Consider the following 25,351-nt stretch of genomic DNA (forward strand, 5'->3'; position numbering starts at 1 on the left):
CACACTGAGAATCAAAATAGGTCCACTCATATACAAAGGCAAATCAAAAAGTCTTTGCCCCTAATTTTTTCAGCCACAATAATATACTGTAACGTGTTTTGCCACTGAAGACACCGTTCAGATTGCTAATTGGTTTATTTAACAACCTACAAGTCATAGCTACAATTAATTATGACAATGTTGCGGGTTTACCCAATTTATAAACCCTACACAATAATCTATTCACTCTGTCTTCAGTAGTCTTCACGTATTAATAACGCAGGAGCTATACAAGTCTCTCTTAATTACACACTCCCAACATAACTGTACTATAATAGTACACAATCTTGAAGCCACACAATAAGTTTTCACTTGCTGACTTCTAAGTTATCGCACACTATCACATAAGATCTTCTAGCCACGCGTTCGGGTCTTCTTTCCATGACTGCTGCTATATTTCAACTGTCTTCGGCAGCTACTGCATTTTAACTGACTCCTTAGTCAAAGTCAAAGTCACATTGCGAATGACGGTCGGTCAGTCAGTCAGTAAGTCTTTGTGTCGAGCCCCATCTGGGGCTCACGACCAGATATTAATTATTACCGTTCGACAGTTATGGTCTTAATTTTGTGGGGCACACTCCAATGAGAAGACGGGTCTTTATTTTGCATATGCTGCTGGCGTTTGCCAGCGTGGTCTTTCTCGGGTCCAAGTCCCTTTGGCTCACGTCCATATTTTACTGTCTCAGATTTGAGACTTCCCTTTTCGTTGCCTCCTACGACTTGCAGGGTCACGGTGGAGGTATTCAACCCCACCTCCACATGGCAGTGTAGTTCTCTTATAAACCCTAAGCCAGACAACAGGAAAACGCCTCACTTCCTTGTTGCCTAGTCGCCATGTTTACAGGTGTTGCTGGGAATGCAATCGAGAGTTGTTTATTGCTGCATCGCAACCATGGCATCCCCCGCTATGTCACTGTTGTCACCTGCCACGTCACAGTGGAAAGCGCTGCCACATCACCACGGGGAAGGGGGCGGAGCACTGACTAACCCATCACTGTAGCAGGTCTGGACTGTGCGGTGCATGCTCCATAACCTCCCATCCAAATGACTGCAGTCAGGCGGCGGTCCTGTTTGCCGCATGAGGCCTGGCGTTGTCATGGAGGAGAACCACATTGTCCACGAGAATCCCCAGGCGTGACTGCGGTCATTTGGATGGGAGATAATGGAGCATGCACCATATGGTCCAGACCTTGCCCCCAATGATTACATGTTCGGTCCACTGAAGAAATTCCTGGCAGGCCAGAGGTTCATTTCTGACGACACAAAAACTGCTGTCCGGGGGTAGTTCTGCACTCAACCAGCCGAATTCTACAACAGCGGAATCTCCAAACTAGTAATGTGATGGGACAAATGCCTGAACCAGGGTGGTGACTATGTGGAAAAATAGTCAAAGGTACTTAGAACACTGCCTGTATTTTGATTTCCCTGTATGTGTATTATTGAGGCTAAAAGAAAACTGGGGCAAAGAGTTTTCAATTTGCCCTCATATGTAAAGAATATATATATATATATATATATGCCTTTCCAATGACTGGCAGCATTAATAACAAGCATACCAAGATAAGTGAAGACATATGATAAAAGACTGCTTACAATAATGGAAATTGGTCTAAACAGAAACCATTGCAATGTACCTAACTCAATAACATTCACTGAATATGGATTTCATTTACAGTTAGTAGGTATAACCCAAGACATTTTAATTTTTAACTGTACTCATTTTTATTTACAGTTACCTGATCTAAGTATTGCACAAAAGAAGGCCTAAGCAGAGAAAGTGAAGTCATAAGATCTTCTGAAATCATCATTCAAATTATCCTCACGTGTATAAAATTTGGTCCTGTATGTGAATCAAGATCATGCATGGATTTTGTTCACATACTTCAAGATCACTTACATAAAATATGTGCAAGGACATTGCACATACTTTCTCATGTACAAATGACCTTCGATATGTTACCTTGGAAATGAAATTGACTGATGCACAGTAGAATGCTGTTGGTTGAAGAGTACCAAACAAAAATGAAATCAGTCTGACTGATATAGCAGGGTTTCAAGAAAACTGATATCTGATGTTTGGATCCCTAGTGCACATATCACTGTTTTCCTTGAAGACACTACCTATGCAGTTATATTTAAGGATATGGTCTCCACAGATCATTGAAATTTAATCAGAAGTGTAAGAGCAACTTTCAAGAAAATCGGAATTTTGTTTTTGTGGGCTTGTGTGAAGGGACACTAAATTTTAGATTCACCAGGTACTGACCTAGAATGGATAAATTCTTGAACACTGAATATGTATAAAATCCATCCAGCTGTTCAGACACTGGTGATATGCACACAAATATATTCATACAGACACAGGGAGAGAGAACACAAAAAGCATTGAAATTATGTAAATTCATTAAAAGTATAAGATAATAGTTTTCATAATCACGATACTATCAACTATGTATAAAAGAAAGAGAAAAAGTATACAACTCTGCGTTTACTTCAAGACCAACCTCTTTACTTGCATCAAATAAAGTTTGTGTGTTTTTCTTTAAGATATCTACAGTATCACCCAGTAGATTCACATCATCGGCACAGGCCAATAGCTGATGTGTCCCGTTTAATTTCAGTCCCACCTGGTTTTTTTGGGCCTTCCTAATGGCATATTCTAAAGCAAAGTTGAAAAGGAGTGGCGATAAAGCATCTCCTTGTTTTAGACCATTCTGGATAGGAAATTTATCAGACAGATGTTTACCTATACAGACTTTACCATATGTTTCGTTTAAACACATTTTAATCAGCCTAACCAGTTTCATGGGTATTCCAAATTTATCAGAATACAGAGTGGGTAATGTTCAGTCTAATGTGACATACAAGTTCACAATATATAGAAAACCCACAGCAACAGACATAACAAGAAATAATAAATCTTGCCATCCTAGAGAACAAAAAATAGCAGCATATAAAAACTGGATATATAGACTACTCATATTACCTCTTGAGGAAACGGCTAAAAACAAAGAGTTAAACACCATCATTAATACTGCACTAAACAACGGATATAAAAAGGATAATATCACACAAATATATAATAAACTAAAACAAAAAACAAGTAACCCTAAAGACAAAGGTAAAAATGACCAAAAATGGGTAACCTACACATACACAGGAAACTCCATATGGAAAATTATAAAACTATTTAAAAACACTAATATTAAGATAGCATTTAAAACAAACCACACAATAGGCAGAGCACTACAAGAAAAACACAACACAAACCCATACGAGCAAAGTGGTATTTACAAATTAACTTGCCAAAGTTGCCATCAAGTATACATAGGCCAAACAGGAAGGAAATTATCAACACGATATAGTGAACACATAAGGAACATAAAATTAAATAGAGATGAATCCGCTTACGCCCAACACATACTAAACAATCGTCATCAATAAGGACCAATATCAACGGTCACAGAAATCATCGAAAAAGCTAATAAGGGTAATATAATGAACATAAAAGAGGAATTCCAAATATACTACTACAACAAACACACCAAATTGATAGATAAACAGAAACAAACAAGGGAAACAAACAATCAAAACAACATGTCTGACCTTATTATACATCACTTGAACACACCCTCTTCAACGTCATAAACACAGGAAGAATATAATACAAGACACAGCACTATTCAAAACAGTACAAACGACACAGCACGCACATAAACTACACTACTAATAACAAGGTAAGCCCTAACTAGACACGTTAATAAACCTAAAAGCGTTATATATAAGTATATAAGATAGAATAAAATAAAAATTAACATAATAATATATTTACAGAACATAAAATCAAGAGAAATAAATGACATCTCCCAACATCAGGAGGAAAACAACATGACCCAGTGTTGACTCAAAGATATTTTAACATAATAACAAATTTTTACATGAAAATTTTAATACAATTTTAAATGCATTGGGAGACAACTGTATGGAAAAGTGAACTTCATATTGCGTGCAGTGGAAAACCCCAGTCAGAATAACCAGCAATTACACTTAACAGAAACATCATCATAAGTAAATCTACACTTCAAGAAGCGCCATTGTGAGTGCCTAAGACAAACATCAAAACCAATCGCTATAATAACAAAATTTATATGGTGAGCATTATTCATAGCTTAAGTGCATATTGTTTAAAATATCTTATGTGGCAGTGTTTCCTTATCGTAGTGGTGCGCCTCTGAGGATGATTCTTTTGAATCAAAACATGTAAGGTGAGCGAGGATTGAAGTGTTGTGAACCTAATGTCACATTAGACTGAACATTACCCACTCTGTAATTAATAGTGTGATGGACCAGAATGAGACAAATCTATCAGAATACTGTACAATACTTTCCTGAAGTCTACAAGGCTCGTCCACAAAGTAAGTTTCCCTCGGGCCGTTTACAGAAACAAAACACAATTTCATGGAAATATTTATTGCAACAGATACAGCAAGTGTTCAGCTATTTTTCAACATAATCGCCAGCAGAATTGAGACATCTCTCATACCGTGGAACCAACTTTTGAATACCTGTATTATAGAAGTCTGCCGCCTGAGATTGGAACCACTGTGTGACAACCATCTCCGCCTCTCTGTCATTCTCAAAATGCTGATGCTCACCAGACAGGAATTTCTTGAGGTGTAGGAAAAGATGGAAATCACTGGGAGCGAGGTCTGGGCTGTAGGGTGGATGATTAAACACCTCCCAGCTGAACTCCTGCAGGAGACTTGCTGTCCATCGAGCTGTGTGCGGCCTTGCGTTATCATGCAGGAAGACAATACTGGCACTAAGCATCCCGCGCCGCTTGTTCTGAATGGTCCGTCGCAATTTCTCAGTGTTTCATAGTAACGCTCAGCATGCACCGTCTCACCTCTGGTCAGGAATCAATGTGTCCCACAATACTGTGCACATTACTTTCCGCGCCGACAATGTCTGCTTGAATTTTGTCTTACACAAAGATCCACTGTGACGCCAATGCATTGACCTGCTTGGTTTCTGGGGTAAAGTGTGCAATCCACGTTTCATCATCTGTGATGATCCGGTCCAGAAACTCATCACCGTCATCACGGTACCACTGCAGAAAGGTAAATGCAGACTCCATGCACTTTGTTTTGTGTTCTGGTGTCAGTTGCTTCGGCACCCACCTGGGGCACAATTTCCTGAACAACAGGTGCTCCATGACAATTTCGTGCAACAAGGTGCAGGAAATCTGTGGGACATGACTGCTGAGTTCCGCAATTGTGACACGACGATTCTCCATAACGTGTTCCCGCACAAGCTCCACCAGGTCGTCTGTAATGATGGATGGCTGCCCACTGCGCTTCTCATCATGCACACTTTGTCGACCCGCTGAAAATTGTCTGCACCAGCCACGCACCATCTGCTTGCGCATGACGTTAGGCCCCTAGACCCGGCACAGCTGACAATGAATTTTGATCGGCGCTATGCTCTGTGCATTCAAAAACTTTATCACTGACCGCACTTCACAGTCGGCGGGAGTTGGAATAAGAGCCTCCATCTTCAACAGCTGCAACGATGCTACTGTGGGAACGCGGGAAATTCCATTTGTGCATGCGCCATGTTACATCATTGCTCTATCACGTATGCGCAGTCACTTCACGCAACATAAGGTTTGCTAGCTGTGGAATGAGTGGGAAACTTACTTTGTGGACGTGCTATGTATGAATAGCTGATGTACTGTCTCATTATACTCCCATTTTTTCTCCAATATCTGACGAATGCAAAAGGTCTGATCTGTAGTTGATCTGTTATGTTGAAGTCCACATTGATGATTCCCAATAATTTCATTTATATGTGGGCTTAACCTTGAGAGAAGAATATTGGATAAAATTTTGTATGAAGTTGATAGCAGTGATATCACCCAATAATTACTACAGTTAGTTTTATCACCCTTCTTGTGAACTAGTACAATAATAGACTCCTTCCACTGGTCAGGCAATTTTTCCCTAAGCCAAATAGAAGTAATTAACATATGGATCTTAGAATGTAATATTTCACCTCCTGCTTGAATAAGTTCTCCTGAAATCTGATCACTACCTAGCGATTTATACCGTTTCAATTTTGCAATAGCACTTTCAACCTCAAAAGGGCTAGGATCAGGTACTAATGGCTCAGCTGTATGGATTTCTGTCTGCCTAACATCACTCACCCTACGTACATTCAATAACTGAGAGAAGTAGTTCCTCCACCTATTGACACATAAATAAGTAATACAACATTAATTCATAGTACTGGCACTTACCAAGCAAACCACCATAGCCACACCCTATATCTGCAAATTCAACTGATTTTGTCTGTGCTGTGGTTCCAACAGATTTTGCCCTCGTGAAGTAATTTGGATACAATGTAGACCAATCCATGTCTTTTGGAGTTCGTGGACTGTAAAATGTACAGCATCTAAGTGAAATTCACAATTTTATGGTTCAGTTATTACATTATTTTGTGTTTTAACGCATCTGTACAAAATCATCTCAACATCTTTACATTGACAGCTAACTTAATTCCAATAACAGGAGGTTTGAGCCCCTTTCACTCTTATGACACTGGACTCACCACACAGCCATATTCGAACTCCTTATTCAATATGCAGATTCACGAATTTATTTGGACATCTGATAAAAAGATACAGAATTAGATATTTTGAGAGCCAGGAGACAGCATTAAAATATACTTTCTGTCTGATTTTTCAGAGTAGTGGACATTGATACCAATCACTATTTGGCAGTGGCAGAAGTTAGGGTCAGACTTGCAATAAGTAAATGAGCAATGCAAAAATTTGACATGAAGAGATTTCTTTAGTATTCCATCACCACAATATGAAGTATGGGCACATCATAAATTCGTTGTTTCTTACATGTTTTGGCTCACTGAGACATCATCAGGATTTAACTGACATTCACCAGTATTCATCAGCTAGTACTCCTACATTAACCAGTGTTAATACTGGTTTCCTTAGTACAGTGAGTTCTTAACTTAGTTGACTGGTTCACGATTCAGCAATTCATGGCAACTGGTACACTGCTGGGCATGAGGTACATACAGAGTTTGCTGATGAATCAGTACGCCTGATGGCTGATAATGTTTGGAACGAAAGGAATTAACTTGTGGACCACTTGACAGTATTGTTTCACGGCAGACTTTTCTAGAAGGACTTTTTTATTTATTTATTTATTTCGTCTCTATAGATCATTGTTACATGATATAGGACAAGTCAGTTGCTGTACATTGGCGGATTACAATAAGAGAGTAAAGTTACAATATTTGCAATTGTTTACAATAGATTACAGTAGTTTACAATAGTTGGACATTGACTCTGATCATTACTTAATAATATCAAAGGTTAGAAGTCGAATATCTAATGCAAGGAAGATACATGGATCCCAGGCTAAGAAATTGAATTGTGGAAAACTGGTGGAATAAGGAGTTGCAACCAGATATACTGGATTAATTGGTGAATGCCTGGCAGCTCTCTCTGATAGTGAAGATGTCAGTGAAGCTTGGAGGGGCCTCAGAGATGTTATTATAAATGCTGCTGGTGCAGTCTTAGGCAGAATGGAAAGCATAAAGTACAAGAATTGGTTTGATGGAGAGTGTGAGCAAGTGACAAATAAAAAAAACAGGCATATAAGAGAATGCAGCAAAGGAACCATACTTGAGGGGCTGTGGAAGAATACCATGAAGCGAGAAGAAAAGAAAAAAGATTGCATAAAAAGAAGAAAAGGGAATATGATAAACAAAAACTGATTGAACTGGAGCATTTAAGAAGTTCAAACGAAATTAGAGCGTTTTATCGAAAACTAAACAAGAGTCGAAAGGACTTTCAACCTAGAACAACCTTATGTAGAGATAAAGAAGGCACAATATTGAGTAGCGATGAAGCAATACTGGAAAGATGGGCGCAATATTTTGAGGAATTATTAAATAGTAACACCTCTGAACAAGTGGAAGGTATGACCATAGACCGGACTCAAGGAAATTTTGAGGCTGAAGAGCCAGCATCACCCATAAAAGAAGCAGAACAAGCTATCAAAAAATTGAAAAATAATAAAGCGCCAGGAATGGATCTCATCACGGCAGAATTAGTGAAATTTGTAGGCCCAGAATATGCCAAGCACTTACATCAGCTAATAGTTAAGATATGGATAACTGAAATAATCCCAGAGGAATTGAACCTAGGTGTTCTATGCCCTATCCATAAGAAAGACGATGTCATGGTATGCTCTAACTATAGAGGAATTAGTCTGCTGTGCATAGCATATAAAATATTTTCCAACATTCTATTTAACAGACTCTCTCCCTTTGTGGAAGGCATAACTGGGGATTACCAATGTGGGTTTCATCAAGAAAGATCAACTAACGATCAGATTTTCACTGTTCGACAGGTCCTTGAAAAGTGTAATGAATTCCAAATTGAAACACATCATCTTTTCATTGACTTCCGATCAGCCTATGACTCCATAGATAGAGATAGTCTTTTTTCTGGCAATGGAAGAGATGCACATTCCATGGTAGTTAATTGCCTTAGTCAGAGCCACTATGAGAAAGACCCAATGCCAAATTAAGATTCAAAATATGTTGTCCAGCCCTATAATAACTAGAAATGGAGTTTGACAAGGGGATTCCCTAGCCTGCCTTTTGTTCAATATAGCATTAGAGAAGGCAGTCAGAGATGCAGGCATCAACACAAGGGGAACTATATTGTACAAGTCAGTTCAAATTTTGGCATTTGCAGATGATATTGATATAATTGGTAGAACACAAAAATCTATGAAAGAAGCTTTTCTTAATTTGAAAAGAGCAGCAAGAAAGATGAATCTACAAATTAACCAAAATAAAACAAAGTACATGCCAGTAACCAAGAAAGACTGTGCTAATGTACCTACATATATTGAAATTGGTGCTTATAAATTTGAGGTTGTATGCAGTTTCACTTACTTTGGATCAGAAGTTAACTATAAAAATGATATCAGTGATGATATAAAAAAGCGTCTACTTGCAGCAAATAAATTTCTCCATGGCCTTAGGAAACACCTGAAATCCCAATTAATACCCATGAAACCTAAACTATGATGTATAAAGTACTTATAAGATCAGTGCTATCTTATGCCTCTGAGACCTGGCCACTGTCAGGATCGGATGAAAGACTGTTAAGTATATTTGAAAGGAGGATCTTGAGATATATCTTTGGACCAGTGGAAGAAAATGGAATATGGAGGAAGAGGTATTACCATGAGCTATACACACTATTTAATGAAACAGGCATTGTTGGATTTAGAAAGGTGTAAAGGCTTGAATGGGCTGGACACGTAATGTGTGCCAGCGAGAATAGAACCATCAAAAAAATGTTTAACACCAAACCAGAAGGAAATAGGAGAGTGGGAAGACCATGGTTAAGATGGGAAGAATGTGTGGCAGGACATAGGAATTTTGGATTTAAAGAACTGGAGGAATGTAGCATCGAATAGAGATGAATGGCGAGCAATCCTGAGGAAGGCCAGGGCTCACAAAGGGCTGTCGTGCCAGTGATGATGATGATGAATAGTTGGAGTTCGCATAGTGTGAGGTGGAATCCATATTACGTCCCTTCGGCACGTCGGCCTCCATATGTCCTGTTGTACCTGTACTGATGATTATGCTTATGGAGAACTTGATGGAATGAGGACTGGCAGGGGATACCAAAGTACTCGGAGAAAACCTGCCCCAGCGCCACTTTGTCGATCACAAATCCCACTTGACTAGACGGTAGCGGTGGCTAGCCAGCGACTAACCGCTTAAGCTATGGCGCGGCCTTAGAGATAATATTGGTGAATTGTTCCAGGCAGTATCGTGAGACCTTTTCCCATAGCCAGAGCGGCCAAAGCGTTAATACAGTCTCTTAACTTCCACTACTGCCGGGATTAAGAATACATTAGCATGAAAAAACTGTACTGGCTTTTACATTTTAGGTTATGTGTCAACTTACTACTTTATGCAATGATCTGCGATAGGATTTGAATGCGCACGCTGTCTGTAGTGCTTCTTTTGCGGAAGAGGAACAGGATTTGCCATTTTACTTATGCGAATATATTTTTCTTACGAAATATTAATTCTACACGGACAACATACGCTACCGTCCACCATCTTCGTTTCATTGAATTGTGTGCTCTCAAGGCTCTCTAGCGCCCTCTAGCGCTAGTAGTCGCGAACTGAGGACAAGTGATGCATGTAGCAGATGGACTAGTGAGAAAGAAGTTTTGACGGTTTTGACTTTTTGTTACTTGGAATTTTAGTTATCCAGCTCTGTGATATGTATGAATACGGTGTGGAAAGTAAATGCTGGTGTTTGGTTTGTTGTAGAGTACATAACACTGTAGAAAGACTTCGTATTACTAGAAGTGCACCTTTTCTGCAAGTCGGCTGATTACCTTTTGACGCTTTGTTGTAGAAGGTAATTCACAGGGAAACCATAGTCTTTTTCAGTTCTAGGTTAATTTCATATGCCACATCCTTTAAACGTAGGCTGATAAATGATTTTGTTGGGCAAAGATCGTTACGTAATGAGTTCTGAGATTTTTGTTGCAGTGATTGTTCAGATTGCTTTCCTCTGCCTTGTGACACCGTGTAGTCTAATAGATGAATACTGACATCCTCGGAAACGGCGCTAACCCCCCACAAAAAGTACAACGTCACAACGCAGAAGGCCATACTCTGGACGTTACTTAATTTGATAATGAGAATATTAAGTACTAAACAGTACAAAACTGGTATAAGTATTTATACTTGTGCATGATTTAGTCCCCTCAGCATTTTAGAGCATTAAATTTTTCTTTTTATAAAATTCGCTTAGTGGGGTGTGGAGTCAAACTGGGTCTACTCGGCACAGCGGCCACTGATTGGCCTATTGTAGCCTGCCCCCGGTGATTTTCATGATGGAGAATTTGGTGGAATGAAGATTGGCAGGGGAAACCGAAGTATTTGGAGAAAACCCGCCCCAGCGCCACTTTGTCCACCACAAATCCCACTTCACCAAACCCGGGCCGCCGCTGTGGGAAGCCAGCGACTAACTGCTTGAGCTATGGCGCGGCCATTTTATAGCGTTAGTGCAGCAGTATATAGGTGTAAAACCACACATGGTCTCATCTACATATATGTATATAAAATATGACCAAGGAAATGTTTGGGATGTAAATTTTAATAGGGAATAAAAGTGAGGAAGGAAGTTAAAAGAAGGATGTTTTATTATACAGGTTCACAAATCAGATCTTACGTTGTGCGTTCAAGTTCTAAGGTCTCCGATTTTTTTTCTCACACAATAACCATACAAACAATTTGAAACTTCTGTCACTTTTCAACGTAATCTCCCTACAGCCATACACATTTTTCACAACGTCGACAGCTTGATTCCATGGCCGCTATGAACGCTTCTGTAGAAGTCTGTTTTGACCACTGGAAAATCGCGCTTTGTTTCAGGATTGAAAAACGGCATCCATGTCTCATCCATTGTCACAACTGATGAAAACAAAGTCCCATTCATGCCTTCATCACGTGTCAACATCGCCTGGCAAATTGCCATGCACAGCCTTGTGGTTGTCCACCAGCATTTGTGGCACCCACCTGGAGGACATTCGCAGGTCTTCATGCAGGATTGTGTGCACAGATCCCACGGAAATGCCAACTTTGGAGGCAATGTTTTCCACACTCAATCGGCGATCCTCCAAAACAACTTTTTCAACTCGGTCGAACAAGTTGTCAGACCAGCTGGTGCAAGGCCGAGCTTGTTTTGATTCGTTGTCACACAACATTCGGCCTTCTTTGAACTGTCACACCCACAAACGTACATTTTTCACATTCATGACACCATCACCACATGTCTCACTCAACTGGCGATGAATTTCAATGCGTGTCACGCCACGCAAGTGGAGAAAACGAATGATTACTCGCTGTTATTGTAACGAAAACGTCGCCGTTTTAAGTATCAAAAACACTGCTCACTCTCGCTGCCACCACTAGAGTTCTGTGTGCTGTACAGTGCTGCCATCTCTGTCACGCATTCACAAAGAGTGCACACATATTTTAAACTAAACCACATATGTCTATCTGCTCCCAGTCCTGAGAAAAAAAATCGGAGACCTTAGAACTTGAACGCCTCTCGTATTTTGATATTAACATTAACTTCTCCACTGTCAAAAATTCTTTAGTTAGTAAATTGTGTCAGTTTTTAACTCATTCCAGTTCTTACTAACTCCATTAACCTTATATTTCAGGACATGTGTTTGATCTCATAAACCTGTGAATGCTGTGTGAGATTTGAGATTCTCATGGCACTGACTATGAAGAATACTATCTTCTAGGATGTTAATGCCATATAGACTGGTAGAAGTTTGCAGACATTTTGGAGGAACATGCTGTCTCTGTCTTCAGGGTAGAAGATTAAGCCAAACATGGAAAGAATCAGTATGGATATAGGCCAAGATGGGAGTCATGAGGGAACCAATAGGAGTAAAGAGAAGAGTGAAAGAATCAAGGCTGTGAAATAGATCATTTTTGCAGGAGTAAAGACATGGAGAGATAATTTTTCTGATTTACCAATGGGAGATGCTAACAGGACCTGAGGTACAGCATGAATGCGAATGAAAAGAAGAACCAGAAGAGAGAGGAAGCCCTAACATGGGTGGCATGAAGAAGAAGAAGACACTACCAAAAGCTGAAGGCAGAGTATGCATGCTACCAGACTGCGTGACGTCACATCCTAGAAGACAGCATTCTTGTCAGAATACTATCCTTTATGTGATGTTTGTGAAAACTTAGTTTAGATTTGCCATTTATCCTGAGTGTTTATACTGTGCACATCTTGATGAGTGAAAATTGTTGGTAAATGGGATTAAAGATTCAGGAGTGCTGTGCTGGTAGACAGTTCACATCATAACAAGTCACTGTGACTAAATCTTCATACATCATCTTAAAAAAATATTTATGATAAAAATGTTTTGTTATATCTTCATCTGTTATATATTCTCAGCATAATAAAAATACTATAAATGAAATATTTATGTACCTTGAGAGTCTGGGACTTTTGTTATGCAAAAGTCATGAAATGAACACAGGGGAGGTGGTGCCTGTCCATATGTCTGCATGTTTCATCTCTGCAACAAATGAATGGATGTCATATGGGTGATTTCCATGAATAGTTTTCAGACAAATTTAATTTTGGTTTTTATTAATCCCGATGCTTCACATGATGCAGAAATCAAACTTTTTTATTATTTCAAAAACTGCTCATGCACAAAAATTTTATTTATATCATAAATGTAATGTCACCGAGATCTAGAAATTTGATTTGAAACATCAGAGTGGTTCATGTTTAATAAGTATAAGAACAGATAAGTTATGACTATGCAGTGTGATATTTATATCCACAATAAATGAATGGTATACAAGGATTGCAGAATATAAAAAAATGCATAAAAAATATGAGTACTCCATTGGAGTATAGGGTTCTATTCTTATTGCAGTCATTTCTTATAAAAGATTTCCCATAAAATGTTTATCATGTGTATGGTCTTAAAAAGCGATGATGAATAAAAATCACAAGGTTTTAAGTCACATGATTATGTCACGACCTTGTAACCAGTTTATGATTTGTTTCTTCAGCTAAATTTTTTGTTTGAGCAATTCATATATGTACTTACATGTTTAGCATGGTCAGAATTAACTTGTACTGGTTATGTGTCCAAATGCTGAGACATGGGTAAATGCTAAAATTGTACATGGTAGCAGTGTTATCTTGATGACTGAACAAGTCAGTGCTGGACCGTAAGGGGTGCTTGGGTGTTATCACTGTAAGACGTGATATGCTTATAATCATAGTTACAGGGATCAGATTCACAGGCCAGGAATACTGACAGACACATCTTATTTTTCTTAAACCTTCAAGGTGAATGTTTATATAATCCTATCAGTGGAATCATATAATCATATTGGCATACTTGTTTAAGTTGTGAGAACATCCCACATTGCACGCTGTTTCACCGGTCTTTCAGACAACACTCACTCCTAAGTGAATATCATATTGTCGGACATTGCGCTCATATTTATACAGCACTCGCTGTCCAGCACAACTTCGCATCATCGCTGGCCAATCAGCGCTCACAATCGCAACTGCAAGTTTCACTCCGCCCAGGCTTCTATTTGACCACTAGGGCTTGCCTTACCAATATCAAGCAGTGGTCAACCAGTCAATCAACATACTGCGATTCCACTTGCCCTGTTATCACATCTCCATCTTGCTAGTCCATGAAAATGTTCCCCGTGCTCATTATTAACAACACCCATGTTTGCTGGAAGAAGTCAAGATATGAGTCCAGAAAATGAATTTTTAGTGACATTTTGCAGCCAGTGAATTAAATATATTAGATTTACTGAGAAAAATGGGGTGAGTAGCTGATAAATCAAAGGCATCATGTAAGCTATAACAAAACTGGATAACTATGGACATGCCATAAATAAAAATATGCAAGCAGTGACACATATCAACTTGCAAACCAGAGGAGTAGAGAGTGGTAGACCTTTACTTCTTCCTATTGTAATGTAAGTCCTAAATAATCATAATCCTTGTATATCGTTCAGAGACTGTGAGTGATGGAGGAATTCTGTTTTCAGTTTTCGAATACAAGATCAGCTAAAATATCTGTGTGACAAAAACCTTGTTGAAGAATTGATCTGCAATGAAGTTAAAAAAAAAGCTGCATGCAGCTTGCAAGCCACAGTTTGGCCATATCAGATATATACAGTACATTCTTATAATTTAACCTAGTAGAGCACATTATATTAAATATCCTCGGGTGCAGTGTGTATAAAGGACATTTAAATTAACTAATCTTTTGACATAAAATGTGCCATTAATTTAAATGATGCAGCAGAGGATTACATTTTTCTGTTATTTAAAATTTGGTATGTAAGGGTTTTTTCAGTTCAGTAATTAAATTCGTTGTTCCTTCAGGGAGACCACCTCTGTGGTCTAGCAGTCAGAGTTCTTGACTACAGATCCAGAGGTCCCGGGTTCGATTCCCAGCACTACCAGATTTTCTGAGAAGTAGTGGGCCTGGAATGGGGTCCACTCAGCCTCGTGAGGATAACTGAGGAGCTACTTCAAGGAAATAGCGGCTCCGGTCTAGGAAACCGAGATTAATGACGATGGGGATCTGTTGCACTGACCACGCAACACCCTTTATCTCCAAAAGTTGGCACTAACTTCGCTGACAAGTGCTGGTCGCTCGGTCAGTATAATTCGCTTGCGGACTAAAACCACAAAGTTTGTTTGTTTGTTTTTTTGTTCTTTCAGGGAACTGCTAAGTGGAGACTTTGCTATACTGTATATGAATAGTGGTACAGCTGTCAGTTTCACAGTACAGTTTGTGAATATGTGACATATGTTTGATTTATCAGTTTTCAAGCCTACATTATGATTTTGCATACTAAACCAGAAATTTTACTTCTTGATTTGTCTGTTTTTTAAGGCTGCGTTTTAGTTTATATGTCATTTGCCACTTAAGTTACTGCCAGGTCTGTAAGGCTTACAGCAAAATATTGGGACATTAAATTAAATTCTGTTATTATTGTTACTTGTTCTGTTTCCTTTTATCCATTTAATACCAGTGGACATGTCAAATTTGCCATGTATGGTTATAGTTGCTCATTTTATTAAATGGCTTTCTTCTCATATTGAGTTGATTACTGATACCTGGAAAATTAATTCTAATGCTTTGATCTACTTTAATGCTTATACAGTATGTACAGTTTGTCATTGAACTGGTTCCCACAGCTGACATGGCACACTTCTTGAATAGACTTGCTGCAGTATCCAATAATTTATCGCCTACATTTCTACTGTAGTTTAATATACTGTATTTTATAGAGGAGTCTCAAAGGGATCACCTCATTCTTCTAAGCATGTCTCTTGAAGGTCCTTCAAGGAGTGTTGATTGTTAATGCATTTTCTTTCAATATGCCCCACAATGCACCAGTTGCACACCAAACCCCATTTATCAAATCATGCAGTGGGACTTCATGAACAGTAGGATGATAATCTGTGCTCCAGTGTCTGTTATTTTGGCTGTTTGCATAACTATTTAAAGTGAACCATTCCTTGTCAAAATAAAATATAAGTTCTTGATCAAGAAGTCCATTAAATACTGATTCCTGAAACCCCTGCCAGTATCTAACTTTTGCTTCACAATCTGGAATCAAAAGTCTATGTACCCTTTAGTTTGTAAGGCCATAACTTTAGAAACTTTGTAACAGTGAGAACTCTGCATCTCACCACCATAAACTGAATAGTCAAAAGACATAATGACTTTTTCAGGCTTGATGGTAATTGAGTACTGATGCAATGAAATTTACTGCAGTTTGTAAATGTCTTTCTCTAGTATTCTGTTGCCTTATGTATTCTAAATTAGTACCTTCGCTTCACACTGTTCCTGTGCAGTGTTATTAATGTATTAAAATTCGCTCTTTAAAAGCATTTATCTCTTCCAATTATTCGAACGTTACATGTTTCAGCCCAACCAGCCATCATTAGCTGTACGAGTTGTACAGGGAACAGCTGCCCCATTGTTGCACTGCTACACTTTGCATTTTAAAGTTTTAAATACTTATATATATTTTTTTTAAATATCGTAACACTCTGCCCCACAAAAAATAAGATACAGACATCTATTCACAACATTGAAAAACAAAATGGCCTGCTTTTTCGTACAACAGAAAAGAAAGAAGAAAAAGCACAAAACTGTTGAAGGATGTACAAAAAGAATAACATTCAGAATGCAGAACACAGTAAAACATCACCCACGAACAGACAAATACAACAGAAGTGGCATATACCAAATTAAGTGCCTAGACTGCCCACTAAAATATTGTGACATGTTGCGCAAAGGAGAACTCCCCCCCCACCCCCCCACCAGCAGTGACACGGCGCTTCCCTCCCACCCCTCAGCGGTAACGTAACGCTCGCGTAATAGGCGAGTAATCACCCCGCATCCTGGCAGCTATGCGCGGTGACGTCACGAGCGGAGCCGAAGATAGCCGAGCCCCCGCAACCTGGTAACTATGCAAGGCGAGTCAACAGCGGTGACGTAACAGGATGACGTGACACTCATTACGTAACCGGCAAGCACTGCAGCTATATAAGTGAGCTGCACAGCTGGTACGAGTCAGTTCTAATGTGGCTACCAGAGAGTTCTACTGTAGCAGTCGGCGACTTCAGTTGTACTGAAGACATTTCCGAGTTGTACTGTGCCAGCCGCCGAGTTATAAAGTAATAGTCGCCGAGGGTGTTATCAACAGTTCTCCAGTCAGCAGACTACAGTTGGAGTATAGCAGCCGTCGCGGATAGAAGAACCGGACGTGTGTGTGATTGTGTAAGTGGGAGCGTGTGATACAGCGATACCTAGCTCCCCTACTGTCAACGTGTAGACTACTGAAGACAGAGTGAACTGATTTGCGCATAGGGTTATAAAGTGTGAAACCCCGCAACAGTGTTAACAGATTAATGCGATTAGGGTTATAAAGTGTGAAACCCCGCAACTGTGAGATAAGTAATTGTAGCCGTTATTTGAAGATTGTTAAATAAACCAATTAACCATCTCTACGGCGTCTTCAGTAACGAAACACGTTACAATATAAAGGGCAAACAGGCAGAACATTTCACAGGAGATACAAAGAACATGTACAAATAGTTAGAAACTTTGTATCATGTATAATGATCCATTGATATGAAGTAAATAAATAAATATAATAGTAGTTTGGTATGCTCAAGCCTCATATTAAACACAGGACATACATGCAGGACCATAACAGATGTAGTAGATATTGCAAGAACACAGAAAAAAGGAAAACATTTAAACACATCAGGAAAATGCTGCATATGCAAAATCATTAAATGTAACTTACACATGAATGACACAAACAATGATACACATAACCCAGAATTCAGAACATTACAGGAAATGAATACCAGTTAGGAGCATACTCTGTACCTCATATAGAAGCAGCACTAGCTACACACAGCACAAAAGAGAAACACACACACCAACAAAATGTAAGTAACATTACACCTACAGTGATAGAACAACAGTATATAAGGTAAAATATTCACTTGATAAACAAAACAGAAATATAATCCACCATTATATATTGCATATACAGCAGACCAACATCACATACAACAAAATAAGTATGGCATGGTATTTTAAATATGCCCTTAAAATGCAAATTGTAGCACCTTGACAATGGAGCAGCAGTTTCCTCTACAACTTGTAGACATGATGATGGTCAGTTGGGCTTAAAATATATAATATTTGAATAATAGGAAGAGATCAATGCTTTTGGAAGTGTGTGCACATGAATGCTGGGAAGTGCCAGTGCTAATTTAATCTTTTTCTAGATTTCTTTTTGTCTTGTACCATTCCTGTAGAACCTAACTTTGTTACAGTAGTGTAAATTGTTGCTTCACACAGCACTCTGTTGTGAGGATACTGCCTGTGAAGCTTTCCTTGGCATTTCCTCCATGAAGAATGCTGTGCAAAGGTGTCATATACGAATCGTTTCTGTGCAACACTATTTTCAAAACACTGTAAACTGTACTTGAACATTTCTCAAGGGCATCTAAGAATGCTAAATATCATCGCTATCATAATAAGCCAACCTGTGTTGAGTGAAGACATGACAGTTCCCTGGACAGTAATAGAGGGGTGTGGGCAAACAGATATCTAAATGGCCAGCCTAGGAAGAATTTGGATTCCCTATGCTTAGCCATTGTTGCTTACTATTCGCTGTAATCTTAGAAAGATAAGTCAAGGTAATTTGCATGGAAAATCACTAGTTAATTCCATTTCATGCAGGAAGCTTGCAATTTTTCAATTTCTTTACAGGTTTTGTTGAATATTACTGCAGCAGATTGCTGTATAGTTTTGACAGTAGCTATAGTTACTACGTGTGCATACATGGCTGTAAAAAGGTCAGTGACATGGTGACATTGACATTGTCCAGAGGCGAACATCTTTTCAGGGCGAACTTCGTAGATTTTTAAGGTAAGAAAAACATCTTACTGAAGACAGGACCTGTACTACATTTTACTAAAATGTTTTGAGCATTTACTTCAAATAAAAAAATTGATAATGTGGGGATTCAGCATGAAGGTTTCAATGTGAAGAAGTCCCTCGAACATTCATGGTACCAAATTAAGGAAAGTTATATCCTTTAGCTGCCAGACAGCAATAAAAGACTGGAATTTAAAATTTAGTCAGTGATATGTGTAACTTAGATGGCATGTTGACACTCACTATGTGATGATCTGTAACAGAAAATTGTCACTTACTCTGTGCACTATAGTCAGTTGAATGACTGAAAAGCCAAACTTGAAAATAAACATAATTTGGTATTAGTAAAAAAAAAAAGTAAAGCTATCCCTGTAACAGGTAATGGAGGCCCATGGGGTTGTGAGACGTTAAGGGCCTCACATTATCTAGACAGTCAGTTTGAATATGGCGGTAAGGTTGTCAGCCTTACACGCTGGTCGTGCTTTACTCCCCAGGAAAAGTATTTAATTACGTAATTTTGTATTGCTTTTCATAATACTATTGATTGGTGTGTCAAGGAATTTGCAGTCATATATTTTTAGTATGCTTTAAGCAAACACTTGGACGTGGTATTGTCTACTTAAATAGGTTGTTGTGGAGCTATATCTCCACTACCCCATGTGTCATCAAAGTGTTGTGCTTAATTAAGTGCAGGGATATTACCTTTATGATGCTGTTTTGGGATGTTACTCAGTATGCATGTTATGTAGAATAGTGGAAATGATGTATGTGAGTGCTTTACAGGTTACAGGAATGAAATAACTAGATTTCTTGAGAACTGTACACCATCTTATACCAAAAAATCGTTCAGGTAAAACTCTGCACCTTTCTGTTGCTGCGTCACAGCTGAAAGCATTCTGTGGACATGTAGGAAACAAACGTTTAAAGTACCTATAATATTGCAGGTGTGAAGTTATTGTATAATAATCTTCCATTATAAAATCTTTGTTTAATCCTGTGTCACTGTTTAGTTATATTCTAATGCCCCTACCCCCACAGACACCCATTTTTTTCCTCTGAAATTATATCTGAGGTATTGATGTCAACATACCTATGTCATTTATGTTATTACAGTTGTAATGTTGAATCTAGTCACTGTATACAGATGCAAATTATATAACTTGGATTAGGAAAGAATAAGCAGAACTGAAAAACATTTGTTTGTATGCATGTACAGGTTATTAAATAAAGAACTCGCCTTTGGCTCTGATAAGCATGTGAGTTAATAAGATCTAGAAGTTTGTGATGATGGTACATTAGTACAAATATTATGCTTTTGGACATTATCCATCATCCTGTCTCTATCTACATAAAAACACCGTCCTTTTTATATTTCAAAACACAACATTTCGTAGACTCCATCTTTAGGTGAAACTTACTCGGTTGGGCCCAATCTCCAGAGAATGGGACTAGCTCTGTCAATTGGCTGCGCCATAGCTCAGGCGGTTAGTTGATGGCTTCCCACCACGGCACCCAGGTTCGATCCCGGGTTTGGTCAAGTGGGATTCGTGGTGGACAAAGTGGCGCTGGGGCAGGTTTTATCTGAGTACTTCGGTTTCCCCTGCCAATCTTCATTCCACCAATTGCTCCACAATCACCCTCACCTATCATCTGGGGCTGCTACAATAGGCCAGAAGTGGCTGCAGTACAAGGGTCTTAGTCCCACCCCATTAGCATTAAAAAATGAAAAGAACTCTGTTTATTTGGCCCAACTGAGTAGGTTTTACCTGAAGACAGAGGCAGAATCCAGTCTCCAAAACATTGTGTTTTGAAATATAAAAAGGACAGTGCTTTTAGATAAAGACAGGACAATGGATAATGTCCAGAAGCATAATATTTGTACGAGAGTTAATGATGTTATATTTTATGGCATAACAGGAAACCCATCTGTGTTTATCTCAAAACAGAATTTTAAAATGTTTCTTTGGCAATTTGATTACACAGTTTATTTAAAATATGATTCATTACTGCTGAAAATATTTCCTACCTCAGTGCTGCAAGCCAGTGTTACCTGTGGTTAGTAGTGAGTTCTAGACAGTGACTTGAAATGTTCAAAGTTTTGTATCCAAGGTATGCCATCCACAAGTAGTACATAACACTTATTTAGCATTCTTCTTTATTTTGAAAAATTGTATTACGGATTTTAAAAATTCATAGTATTGCTTATAGGCAGCTGGTACCCAAGGTTGTCTACATGGTATACATCCTAGGATGCTACCAATTTATTGCTGTACCAATGGACTGGTGTAATTGATCTTGTATCATATCAACATTCAACAGAATGATTTATTGACCCAAACACAAAACACTGCATTTTATACCTTACTGAATATATGAACAAATGAATGTTCAAAGAACATGGTGGAAATGCTTTCCATTCTTCTGAATACGTGGATATATCCTCTTAGCCATGTCCTGTGAAACACATGTAAAATTTTCTGCCATGATGCCGCCAATGACATCAGTAATTACTTTTAGTTGTATGCTTATTTGATTGAATTTTCGCTATTATTATTATTATTATTATTATTATTATCATCATCTCTTGTCACAGGTTTATTTCCTGGTATTCCTTTTCTTGAACCAGTGATGCACCTCACTACTCAGGCTTCAATCTTCGCACTGTAGCACTTTCCATAGTATGTTTGATGTTCCCAGGATAGCTGTTTTTTGCAGTGAATCTATGGAGTGCTTACCAGGAATTAGTTCCAAATATTTTCTCAACCCTCTCATGACTGTACCCGTGGCTCCAATAATTACTGGTATCACAGAACATTTCATGTTCCGCATTCACTGAATTTCGATGCTTAAATTTTTATATTTTAATTTCTTCTCTGCTTCTTTTTGTACTACATTCCTGTCCAATGGTACTGATACATCTATAAGTATGCAAGTTTTCTTTTGCTTGTTTTTAATTATTATGTCTGGCCTGTTTGCCAGAACCTCTCTGTCTGTTTGTACGCCTTGGTTCCATAACACCGTTATATCCTCATGTTCACATACTGACTTAGGCACGTGTGAGTACCANGTTTCCAAATTTCAACCATCGATAGGTCTGTTCCTTATCCACCAGAGTGTCATCTAAGCTGCATGGGTATTGTTATTATTGTTATTATTATTGTTGTTGTTGTTGTTATAGTTATAGAAAATCCCGCAGTAAAATTGGCGGTGAATTTTATATTCCTGGATCTGTGTGTCCTTTTGAAGTGAGCCTTCAGAATATCCAGAGTTGCTCTTACCTTATAAATTTGTAGTGTCATCCTGCTGAATGCACCCGTCTGCCTTGGAAGTTCCAGTTATGAGTGGAACTGCACAATTATGGATTCATAACCCCATGATTCAGCAATGGTTCAAGAGTTGTAAAATGTAGTATTTTCTATCAAGGTATGGTTTTAGATGCATCACTCTGTGCACAATAAGGTTGTGTCTCTGGAACGCAAATAGTGTAGCTTGTGTTAGAGATGGTCTTTATCAAGGGAAGTTTACCCTTAGCAGTCTGTTCACATAATATCAGACGGCTAGTTTACACGTGACAAGAGTTTGGAATGACAACTGACTTTATGTTTCAGAACACACACAGAACATGTGAACTCCACATGTGATGCATGACTTATATACCTTCGTGTTGGAGCAGAAGGCATAAAGTTGTAGTTGCTTCTAAATCTGATTTACTTTTAAAAGACCCCTGTATTAGGTTTATTGTCTGCTGGCATTTTATATAAGCGTATATAGGTTTTATGTGCATTATACATTGATAATTCCAGGTTTTTTGGTGATATTAACAATAACAAATAAAGAATGGCATAAATTTTATATTTAAAACTTAGACGAGAAACTGCGGCCCTCCAGACAAAATAAACTGCACCTATAGGTGGAATTGTATGCATAAATAACTATTCAGGAATCTCATTATATGCAGGTAACTTAGTACTGTCTGACAGATTTGGATAAATGTCATTTCTTCTCCAGCCCACAGACTGACTTCAGACTTGACATGCGGATAAACAGGTTGAAACTGAATAGTTTTGCTTGATATGGAAGATCGAGTGTAAGGAAAGGATGTGCCGTAAGCATATATCACCGCTCAAATGATGCATTCCCACATATCCCTAATCTGGTGGAGAACTTTCTAAAACAGTATTTCTAAGGAACCAGTTTCAACTCTTCCATACGGAATGACCTGTTGGATCTCCTTACTTTACAAGCTTCTCTTGTGCGGTGGCGCTCCCTGAACACTCTTCTTATCGTGATATAACATGGCCAGTAGAATTAACTGTTGACTGAACTTTCATCTTGTTTACATTGAAGTTAAGTAAACCTGCTTTAAAACATTTTGATTTACATAATAATGTTTGTCCACGTGGTCAGCGACTGTAGTAATATTGTCGATGAAGTACATGATCTTTTGGTTTTTATGTAAACTAGCTTAAAGGTAGATTTCACTGTGAATGATTATTATCTAAAACGCTGATCATGTTGCCATCACTTGGTGGATGTAAGCGTTGCTTTCCTCGACCGCCTTCTTAATGGTTTATTTTCGCGTTGATTTTGATGATGTGTTCAATAAAAATGAATCTTGCCCATGCATGCATCCTTGTATGTAGCCTCCGTCTTGTATAACATCAACTCTGTTAGTACAAGTAATTAGCAAGTGAATCTGGCATGTACTGACCAAGAATGGCTAGATTGCCTTGGCATCCTGTTATTTTCATTTTGAATAAACACTATCTTAACAGAAGTTCGGTGTTATAAGAAGTCTGTTGCTATACACATGTTTTGGTGCATATGCTAACTGGAACCATTATTCCCCCATCTTTGAAACTTCAAAGTCTCAATTAAAGGACTTGTTTTGAACAGGCGTCGGGTTGGCCGATGGGTTGGTGTTACTCTATAGGTTCTTAAAGCTCACAGTCTTTTAGAAAGACGAGGTACGTAGATAGCATCCATCAGCCCATTTTTTATTTTGGCAACCTGCTTAGTTCCTAACATGCTTTATGAGAATGATATGCATAGTCTCGTATTTTTTGGTAGATCTATTAAAAAAGGTGACCGCCTCTGTGGTCTAGTGGTCAGAGTTGCTGGCTACAGATCCAGAGGTCCCGGGTTCGATTACCGGCGCTACCAAATTTTCTGAGAAGTGGTGGTTGTGGAACGGGGTCCACTTAGCCTCGTGAGGATAATTGAGAAGCTATTTCAAGGATATGGCGGCTCCAGTCTAGTAAACTGAGATTAACGGCCGTGCAGATCTTTTTTTTTTTTGTAAGAAAAATGTAAATACAAAAGAGGCCTAGGCAGTGCCCATCCGGCATTCTGTAGCACATTCTAATAACCATCTTATTCTATAATAGCGGTGGTCCCGCGATTGTTAATATAGATATTGACTTAAATCTGTGTATACTGTAAATAATCAGTGCAATTACTTCTTTTACTTTTCTTACATATCTGTTTTATATAAATATAGGAATGTTGTTTATGAAGTAACAGACACCTTGCAGAAATCTTTTTTCTTCTAGCCTTAAGAGCTCTGTAACTGATTTTGGGTAATGCTTTTTGCTGTTCTCACAAAAGATGTCCATCATTGTTGCCCTTTGGTCCTCGTACTGTTTTCAGTCCCGGAAGATATGTTCCTCCGTTTGCAGCCCATCACCACATTCGCAGCTGTGGACACATTGTTAAATCTGTTTAGGCTTGCTTTAAGACTGGAGTGGCCTGCTCGCATACGGTTTATTGACACGAAGGCACGGCGGTTCATTTTTATCTGTCGGAACCACTGAGACAAGCCTTTCCTGTAGCATTTTTCAAAGTAGCTCTCTCTGTCCTGTTGGGTGTTTTGACAAAAACTGTGAAGTCTTTCTATTTCCACTGGGTTTTAAGATCTGCTACTGATTATAGTAATTGACTATCTCTGCCTTCTTTGATTGCTTGCTTTGCCTCCAAGTCGGCCCTCTCATTAACTTCCACTCCGCAGTGCCCCGGGATCCAGTAAAATTGATTTTTTTTCCTCACGATTCCAGTCTCTCTGTGTTATCTTTTAGCATGTGTGTGATATGCGATGTGTTGCTTATTATAGTGGGGTTACTAATGCTTTTTAACACGCTTGCCGAGTCCGAGAAAATCATGAAGTTTTGCTCAGATTATATTTT

The 25,351-nt window shown here is 38.6% G+C and overlaps 2 protein-coding genes across 7 annotated transcripts in view; one reads left to right on the top strand and one right to left on the bottom strand.

The window, feature by feature from the left end:
* LOC111871954 (tRNA (guanine-N(7)-)-methyltransferase) overlaps nt 1-10,270 on the bottom strand; it is a 31,408-nt gene extending 21,138 nt beyond the window's left edge. For all 3 annotated transcript variants that reach the window (XM_023865385.2, XM_023865386.2, XM_023865384.2), the window contains exons 1-2: nt 10,058-10,270; nt 6,338-6,474 (exon numbers count right to left, since the gene is read on the bottom strand). In XM_023865385.2, coding sequence (XP_023721153.1) covers nt 6,338-6,474; nt 10,058-10,143 — 223 coding nt within the window. In that variant the 5' untranslated portion in view covers nt 10,144-10,270. The remainder of the gene's footprint in view (nt 1-6,337; nt 6,475-10,057) is intronic.
* Nucleotides 10,271-10,286: 16 nt separating this feature from the next.
* The window catches only part of LOC111871956 (kinase D-interacting substrate of 220 kDa B), a 194,108-nt gene continuing 179,043 nt past the window's right edge, over nt 10,287-25,351 (top strand). For 3 of the 4 annotated variants that reach the window (XM_023865387.2, XM_023865389.2, XM_023865392.2), the window contains exons 1-2: nt 10,287-10,522; nt 19,002-19,160. The gene's annotated coding sequence lies outside the window, so the exon portion shown is untranslated. Of the gene's footprint in view, nt 10,523-15,310; nt 15,351-19,001; nt 19,161-25,351 lie in introns of those variants that run through there. The other variant, XM_023865388.2, reaches the window with a different exon arrangement.

Source organism: Cryptotermes secundus, unplaced genomic scaffold (assembly GCF_002891405.2).
Source record: "Cryptotermes secundus unplaced genomic scaffold, Csec_1.0 scaffold30, whole genome shotgun sequence".
NCBI classification, from domain to species: domain Eukaryota; kingdom Metazoa; phylum Arthropoda; class Insecta; order Blattodea; family Kalotermitidae; genus Cryptotermes; species Cryptotermes secundus.